A 9,603-nucleotide genomic window follows, 5' to 3' on the forward strand; every position below is an offset into this window, starting at 1 on the left:
AATGGGCATTTTAAATTGACCGGATGCTGATTGAGATTTAAAAGTTTTGAACTCCTGCCGGCCCTGGAGACTCAGACCTGTGTTTGGGTAGAACCAGGGAGGACTTCACACCTGGTGGTGTTAGAACCAGGCAGACTCAGACCTGTGGTGGTTAGAACCAGGAGACTCACACCTGGGTGCGTGGCTAGAACAGGGAGACTCATGACCTGGGGGGGTTCGAACCAGCCAGACTCGACCTGGGGGGTTAGAACAGGAGACTCAGACCTGGGGGGGCTGAACAGCAGACTCAGCCTGGCTGGGCGTGAACCAGAGGAATCAGACCTGGGGGGTAGAACCAAGGAGGGACTCACACCTGGGGGGTAGAACCAGGAGACTCAGACCTGGCGGCGTAGAACCAGGGCAGACTCAGACCGGGGGTTAGAACAGGAGGACTCACAACCTGGGGGTAGAACCAGGAGACTCACACCTGTGGTGGTTAGAACCAGCAGAATCAGACCTGGGGGGGTAGAACAGGAGGACTCACACCTGGGTGTAGAACCAGCCAGACTTCAGACCTGGGGTGTAAGAACCAGGCAGACTTTCAGACGCTGGGGGGTAGACCCAGAGATCAGGACCTGGGTAGAAGCGCAGCAGACTCAGACCTGCGGGGGTAGAACCAGGAGAATCGAACCTGGGGGGTAGAACCAGGGAGAGCTCACACCATGGGGGTGAACGCAGGAACTCAACCTGGGGGTTAGGAACCAGGAGACTCACACCTGGGGGGTAGAACCAGGAGACTCAGACCTTTGGTGGTTAGAACCAGGAGACTCACACCTGTGGTGGTAAACCAGGAGACTCGCACACCTGTGGGGTAGAACCAGCAGACTAGACCTGGGGAGGTTAGAACCAGGAGACTCAGAACCTGGGGGTAGGAACGCAGGAGACTCACACCTGTGGTGGGTAGAACCCAGGAGACTCAGACCTGGGGGGTAGAACCAGGAGACTCAGACCTGGGGGTTAGAACCAGGAGACTCACACCTGGGGGGTAGAACCAGGAGACTCAGACCTGGGGGGTAGAACCAGGGCCCAGGAGTTCAAAACTTTTAATCCCTATCTGATCAGATCAGATTTGGATTTTGGGGAGTTCAAAATCAAAAAACAGGATTAGGATCAATTTGATATCCGATCAGATCAGGAAATCCAATCCAAGCTTTAATCTGGATCAAATCTTCAAAATGGGTAGTTCAAACCAACAACACAGGATTGGGATCAGTTTGATCCCAAAAAACTGGACTATCTTGATCCCACCAGAGGGGTGGATTTCCAGTGGATTACCAGAGCAAAATGTACTGTACAATTTATTTTAAAATATGTTTCAATTGAAATAAGATGGCAACGTTTGTTAACTGAAATAATACACAATTTTTAGCCTTCATTGGAAATCAATTTTATTTTTCATTTTTTGGTCACATTTGTGGTGGCCTATTTTGTTTTCAACCAAATGTTGATGACATAAATGTTTATGCTCATAAAAGTATCACAACAAAGATTGTCAATCACAAATGTAATTTAGATTAAAGAAAAAATATCTTCAACAAAAATAATGTCCATTAATTTGTCATCACCTTTCAAAAGTAATTGCCGACAACTGATGTCTCTGCAATGTGGTCTCTTGTCTTCCTTGTATTATTTTTCATGTCCACTAGATGGCGATCGGTAGGATTATAGCACTGATATTCAGGATCTAGTCATCTTGAAAAATCGTAATCTGGATCAGGCTGATCCTATCCTGAATTGCTTTGAACTCCAGGGACCACATTTGGCCGATTTGTCTGATGCTGGATCACACAAAATGGGATTTCAAAATCTGATCGGATCTGATTGAGATTAAAAGTTTTGAACTCCTGGGCCCTGCTGGTTAGATTATACAAATTAGAAGAAAAAAAAAAGTTTTGTACATAGTTTTGGTCAGCGCCATATAGTCTATACGGCGCTGTTTTTGGTGAATATTTCCTGTGTGAAATATTGAATCCATTCAGATTGCAACTCCAGCCACTCTTGGAAAGCGTCTGGAATACCTGTTTACGGTTTACACCATCCATTTTGAGGGCTGATACGAACACAGATTACAATCCCAAATTGCGACTTTAAGGATGTCTACAAGATTTAAGTGTATGTTAATCACTATTGCCGGCAATACAATGTATAAGAGTGAAGCTAATGAGTATTTCCAAGAGTAAATATTCCCCAACATAATGCAAAAATAAATGTTTCCTGAGTTGTTGGTGTGCATGGTATAACCAGCAAAAGACCATAAATGTGTCTGTCTATCTATCTATCCATCTATCTATCTATCTATCTATCTATCTATCTATCTATCTATCTATCTATCTATCTATCTATCTATCTATCTATCTATCTATCTATCTAATCTATCTATCTATCTATCTATCTATCTAGGAGAGGACGGCGTTATTGGCTTGTTGTTTTGACGAAAATGTTGTTGTTGCCCAGTTGTAAAAAGACATTCTTGGTGATCTAACAACGGTTTATTTATCACTAACTGATCCGTCAAGCTCAAATCCGTCAAAAAATATTATACTTTACCGAACTCCTCCAGTTCAGTCATTTAGGTTATTCATCCAAACAACTTGATGTATTTTAAGAAGAAATAACACATTAAGGAAAATACAATTGTTTGTACGTTTCCAAATCGGTTTTGTGCTCCCACAAAATGTACTACCATCCACCTTTCCTAAAAGGTTTAATCAAGTATTTATTTCGGTTTTTAAGGAGTTCCAGCCAATCAGAAAACAGTTTATTGGGAGGCCGTTGTTAAGTGCGTTGCCGAGGAAACAAACCACAACGCAGTTCTAAATCACCCGTTTATTCACCTACGGACTGGTAGGTTTATAACGTACTTGTTGTATTACTTATTTTGTCAGTTCAACAACATTACATGTTTCCCTTTTACGCTTGGTGTAACGTTAAGTCACGGAAAAGGAGTATTTAACCATTTAACAAATATTTTACATCACGTAAAGTACTGTTAACAGCGCGTGCCAGGGTGAGTGAAAACCTAGGAAATGCGAAGAAGCCGTTATTTTTCTGTAAGAAAACAAATTGTCTTATAAATTACGTGAGTTGACTTTAAGACACTTGGGTTAACTTAATTTCCTTTAAAAGTAGCGAATATGTTTTAATGACTTGTTGCAATAAGGACTATAAGTTTGCTACTGAGAAAAGTAACCTTACCTTTTTACTGTTAGCCCATGAGCATATTAACGTAAACCAACGTCTTGGATAATGTATATAAAGTTATATGTTACTAATGACAATTGTCTTCTTGACCTTTGTTGTTTTGCAGGTGAATGTGCTACTAAACACAGTCAAAATGACAGCCATTCCGTGTTTAAGGAGCAAAGTGCCTCTCAAGCCAAAAAAGGTGAGGATATAATGTCCATGACAGCCTGCAACTTCACACAGAATTAGGTTTTTCTCATGAAATATCAGGGGCTTAATTTCCTGTCACCCACGTGTTGGACAATGTTTCCTTTCTTTTCAATAAAGCTGCTTCAAATGACAGATTATCCTAATAATTACCTTGGGTCCTTACAGGGAACACAAATCAATGTCTGACTGCAGTGTTTTGTTGCAATGACCTCGGCTCAGCAAATTGTTGCCTCTACTCTCTATGTGTGTGCTTCTGTCTGCACAGTAGCCTACTGTAGGTGACAAGAGTAGAACATTCAGTATGCTTTACTAAGATTTTACCCTGGTCAAAATGAACATCTGCACTTAATGGTGAAACTTAAGCAAATTCATACATATTCAATAATTCAACAAATAGCATTAAATAATATCTTACATTTTTCAGTAGTCCACGTTATGTCTATTGCTAAGCACCATAACAATACAATATGCTGTAAATATGGCAATAATAAGTAACATTTGTAAATAAAACAGGGCAACTATTATAGCCTACAGCTATGTAAAAAAGTTATGTAGGCTATTATGCCCATATCTTGCAACATTATTTCTCAACTTGCCTTTTTACAAATAGTGTTTACTCGCGCAACTTTGTTGTCTCTGAATAATAGAAAAAAGTGTATTATGAATACACACTAAACTGGCAGCTATTCAATATTGCATATATAAAAAAACCTAATAACTCCATCTGCTACTACATTATTCATTTTAAGATAAAAATCTTTCTGACCAAACCTTGAAATAGGCTAAGTGCAGTTAGATGTTTCTTTGCTTCTGGTGCAGAGGTGTCAGAGGATTGTGTAGAGAGGAAAGTAACCACAAGAAGCTGCAGATAGCCCTCGCCGCAGGGAAGACTATTAACATTCTTTGAGCACTTTACATCAGTTGATGTCAATGTTCTTAATGCAGGCGTTTGCACATATGTGTCAGAGCTGAGAGCTTTAAGTCTTCAGCTCTTGTGCTCACAATCTCCTTTCTCTCTATCAGTTGTGTTTGATGTGATGCCTCATCACTTCTGAATGAAGAGACAGGAAACAGTGCAGTTAGCACAATGAGCTGCTTTGTGTTTGCAGGTGACTCCATCTGTGTACACCCAGGAGATGTTGCAGTCCACAGAGGAGCGCCTGGCTAAACTAAAAGAGATGCACCAACCCCGCATCCTGGAACATCTTGACATCAGCAACACTACACATCACAAAGTATATGCCAGAAATTGTTCTTTTACGCCCATAGCTTGATACAGTATCTTTCTATGCTGTGACTATCCAAAACAGTTACAGTAAACACAGTTATACTGAAAGGTTAAACAAAAACATGTCTTCACTGCACCACTCTATTTCAAATAGAGTGATGAATTAAACTGTTTAAAAATGTCATAGTTCTATTTTAATTTGAAATAGAGTGGTGCAGTGAAGACATGTTTTTTTCGGGCTCCCTTGACAAAACCAATGGGATTTTCCCATTGTATGTTTTCCATTTATGATATTTAAACTTTTTTTGGCGGGATGATCTTTACAAATGAAGACAGCTTTATTGTATTTAGAAGCTAAATGCATTCGCTAGAAGTACGACACTAACGCTGGACTAAAAACCGACTATATCCCAGTCACACAACTTTCATCATCACCACTAAGCCAAAGGCGCACTCGCGTTTGGCATGATGACGTTTAATAGTCTAATTTAGTAACTTGTAAGCAACCTACATTTTTATATCACATTGAAGCTTCGGATATTCAAGAGTGGGGTGTTTACTGACATATTTAATGCCGTAGAACAAAACCTGAAAATCTCTTAAAGAAGTCCTATTATGTTTTTTGGGGGATTTTTCCTCTCCTGTAGTGTGTTATATAGGTTTTTGTACATGTCAATGCAACCTCTTTTCCCCACACACTCCCCCACATACTGAAACGCCTCCATTGGGCTCCTTTGTTTACTTCCTGAAAATAGTTACAACACTATGTAACGCTCTTGCTTTTATTGGCTAGCGTTCCAACACATTGTACTGTACGTGAGTGCTAAGGCACTGGAGACATCTAAGCGGTTGACCAATCACAACAAAGCTGGCTGACTAGCCAATGAAATTATATTCTGAACAATAAAACATGTAAACATGTCACAGTAGAGGCACAACATACAAATATGAACCTGAAAAAGAGCATAATGTCCTCTTTAAACTTGCGTTAAACACACAGACCTTATTACAAACAAATAAACAATGTTAAAAGAACTGTTCAAGACAAAGAAAACGGATGTGGTGAAAGGCTTACTAATTTACATATTTTAGGATTCCCACACCACTTTATGGGTATTCTAGTTTTTAATCATACACTATTAACAACAACTGTGACAGTGACAACAGCATACCGCAAAAGATAAAAGTCAGACAGGAGTTTGTCATTACCACTTCCTTTTGCAGACAAGCCTCAACTACTTACTTTTATCTTTATGAGATATAAACCCTGGGGATTCTACATTACACTTGAGACTCAGAAATACATTGAAAACTACATTTGGTTTTGACAACCTGTCTCCTCACTTCAAAATACTTCAGCACCACGTGGATGTATAATGAGGTGTATACAATTGCCTATTTAAAATGTTCCCAATCTCATTTATATTCAAATTCAATTCAATTATATTCACAACAGTTTAAAAGTACAATACAAAAAAATTTTAATATGAGAAATAGGACACTCCAATTTGCTATCAGAACCTTGAGAAGAGGGGCCCCGACAGTAAGAAAGTGTTTAAAAAATGTATTAGATATATCTGGAATTGTAGAGACTTCATGTTTTATACAGAAACGTTATGAGCTAAAAATACCAAACACTAACCAAATACCCCCCGTCTATTTTGGTTTAAAACAGCTTGGATACAATAAACACAGACACAATACTAGGTAAGATAATGGTACAAAATAAATGCATTTCAGTGTAAAGTACATTTGTTGGGAAGTCCCCAGCCATTAAGTGTATTTAAACATTAACATAGTAGTAATAATATAGTGACTTTTTAAAGTGTGATCAGCCTTTTTAAATACATGTTATAGCATTATCAATCTCATTCTATACTAGTGGACCTCTTTGCTTTCCTGTTTTATTATGAAAACTTGACTGTACCATTAGAGCTTTTTATTGTACACATTACATTTCATTACATTGCATTTAGCTGACGCTTTATCCAAAGTGAATTACAATAAGTGCGTTCGACCAACAAGATACAACCTTGAAGAAAACAGAATCATATAAGTACATCAGGTTTCATAGAGCCAAACATTTCAAGTGCTACTCAACTGGCTTTAGATAAGCCAGTCCTTTATTAGTATATAAGTGCTCTGTTAGCAGTTCTTTGTTAGTAATTATATCGCTCGAAGTGGAGTCGAAAGAGATGAGTTTTCAGTCTGCGCCGGAAGATGTGTAAGCTATCTGCTGTCCTGATACACCTTAGCACCGATTACCATTCTTGGTTTAAACGGAGTCAAACGTTAGGTCTTAATGGGCTAAACGAATATTTACATTTCAATAGATATGTCTAATTAAAAGAATGGATATGGGTGACTTATTGGATGGCTGGATCAGAGGGACAAAAAGACCATGAAAAAAAGACACCATCTCATTATATCATCATTAATCCCCTGCATACAGAGTTTGTGCTGTCTGCTAAGGTCATTTACACTGTACCAAAGCTGCTCCCCCTTAGTCAGCAGACACTAATTGATGGGCAAAGGGCATCCAATGTGACTGAATGCTCTGTACTTTTAAAGAGCTAACTGTTATCAAAAGTTTGTGAAATGTCTATGAAATTTAAAAAACGCCCCCTCATCATAATTAGGATGACCTATTTTTGCATCTCAACCCTGTTCCAATTTTTGTTGACTTGTCCAATATGCAAAATAAATGTTCAGTAACCCCCACTGTGGCTAACTGCAGGTGATAAGCAGGAATAATGACCTGCAGGATCTTTTTAGGTCATCCTTAAGGCCCCGAAATAGCAGAACTTCAATATAGAACCGTATTATTTTCACTTTATGACTAACATTGATGCAAGGATATGACAATGGCTTAGTTTAACTGATGACATATTTTTTAAAGGAATAGTTAAACATTTTTGGAAACACGCTTTTCCCCTTATTTTCTATTTCTTTGATGAGAGGATCGATTTTACTCTCATGTCCATCAATACAAAACTGGAGCCATTAGCCAGTTAGCTTTAGGTAACATAAGGACCGGAAACAGCTAGCCTAGCGCTGCCCAAAATATAACAAAATCCCCACTACCAGCATGTTTAAGGTTCACCAATTAGAATATATCTTTAAAATGACAGCTTACAGGGGGTCATGTACCACATTAACAATCAGCTTCATCATGTCTTCGAGTCTTTATTCTAAGCAAAGCCAACCAGATGGTGTCTGTAGCTTCATATTTAGCAGACAGACACCGTAAGAGAGACTACAAATAAGCATTATAGATTCTGAAATGTCAATTAGATTAAAATGTACCAACAAAGAAAATCCATATTTTTCTTCTTTCATATAGTGCTATTAATCAATCTGGATTGTTTAAATGTGAGTTTTGGAAGGTCTGTTGGAGATTTCTGCCTTTTAAAACGCTCAAAATGCTGATAAAATACATTTCAAAACTCAAAGCAATGCCTCTTTTCAGAAATCATGACCCGATTACTCGAGATAACCCACAGACATTATTTGTTTCATGTAGGAGCTATTTCTTTGAACCAAATGTTCTTCAGTTAAGATGTATTTTGACATTTTTGGGTGAACTATCCCTTAAAAATAACTTGGATATAATGTTTGTTTTACTATGTAGAATAGATCATATCTGGCTTTCTTTAATAACGCAAAATTAAATGCTTCATCCCCCAAACGGGATTGCATATGCAAATTTAACACATTTAACATACTAAATACATGAAGTTAGTAATAAATGTTTTGGAAATAAATGTACCCGTATACAAGAAGTCACAGGAAGTAATTGACTGTGTGTAATTTGGGTGTGTGTCACCTTAAAAGCAATAAGAAAAACAATCGCCTTTTAGAGATACATACTCTAAGACACGGATGGCTGTATATGTTGTGTTTTTTTAACGACAGCGTTTTGTTTTACTGTTTTTGTTTTACTGTTTTTGTTTTACTGTTTTTATTTTACTGTTTTTGTTTTACTGTTTTTGTTTTAGTTGTCCGTAGTGGGTATGAATCAGTCACTTTTCCAGCCCCATCCATCTGAACTGGTCTTCCAGAACTTCACTCCTGGAAAAACCTACACACTACCTCTACGTCTCTACAACAAAGACAAGGTGGGTGAATGGGAGATTATTACGTAAATAGCTACACTCACAACGGGGCTACTGAGCTGATATTTCAGTGAAATGGAACAACAGAAACAGACAGCATGGACCATAGCAGGAGAAAAAGGCTACGGTATCTGCTTGTGTGTGTTTTTGTATGTGGGTTTGTGTGTTACTAAATGATTGGAAAAGGTCACAGGGGATTGCAAAAGATTTATCGCTGCAATTTGTACAAGACACCATCCAGTAATGAATAAATCATCCCTTGTGTATCTGTGTGTGTGTGTGTGTGTGTGTGTGTGTGTGTGTGTGTGTGTGTGTGTGTGTGTGTGTGTGTGTGTGTGTGTGTGTGTGTTTGTTGCAGTGTGGCATTTCTCAGTTTTTTGAAACTTTTTGTCATGTTTCTTTTCTGTCAAGGTTTCACGTAAAGTGAAGCTGGAGCGTCAGGACTCAGACTTTTTCCATGTGGCCGGACCAGAGGATGCTGGCAGCCGGGTCGCACCAGGACTCGCCGCTTCTTTTACTGTCTCCTTCACCCCGCAGGAGAACAAGGTACTGCAGACAGAGGGGAGTTTGACTGCTGCAAAAAATAAGTGAGGGATAATATGCAGCAAGTCATTAATGAGAAAAGAACCCCAACTTACCCTGAAGGATACTTACTGAATAGAACAACAATTTTACTATCAATATTGACTTTAAAGGATTTTATTGTTTTAACAGTGATACTATTTCTTCCACTAAGAGACAATAATCTGTTCTACTGCAAAGCAACTACTGTAACTGCAGCAACATTAACTTACATTGCCGGTAGCTCTGATTGAGGTTTTCTGCCCT

General features: G+C 38.7%; 1 protein-coding gene across 1 annotated transcript; it reads left to right on the forward strand.

Moving 5' to 3' along the window:
• Nucleotides 1-3,354: 3,354 nt before the first annotated feature.
• Nucleotides 3,355-9,321, forward strand: LOC104956295 (hydrocephalus-inducing protein homolog; the record flags this gene model as incomplete). Its single annotated transcript, XM_010783766.1, has 4 exons — nucleotides 3,355-3,424; nucleotides 4,542-4,667; nucleotides 8,659-8,778; nucleotides 9,187-9,321. Coding segments are annotated over exons 1-4 (432 nt in total), but the record flags the coding sequence as incomplete, so codon positions are not given.
• Between the last annotated feature and the right edge of the window lie 282 nt (nucleotides 9,322-9,603).

Source organism: Notothenia coriiceps, unplaced genomic scaffold (genome assembly GCF_000735185.1).
Source record: "Notothenia coriiceps isolate Sejong01 unplaced genomic scaffold, NC01 NC01_scaffold00025806, whole genome shotgun sequence".
In the NCBI taxonomy this organism is placed as follows: Eukaryota; Metazoa; Chordata; class Actinopteri; order Perciformes; family Nototheniidae; genus Notothenia; species Notothenia coriiceps.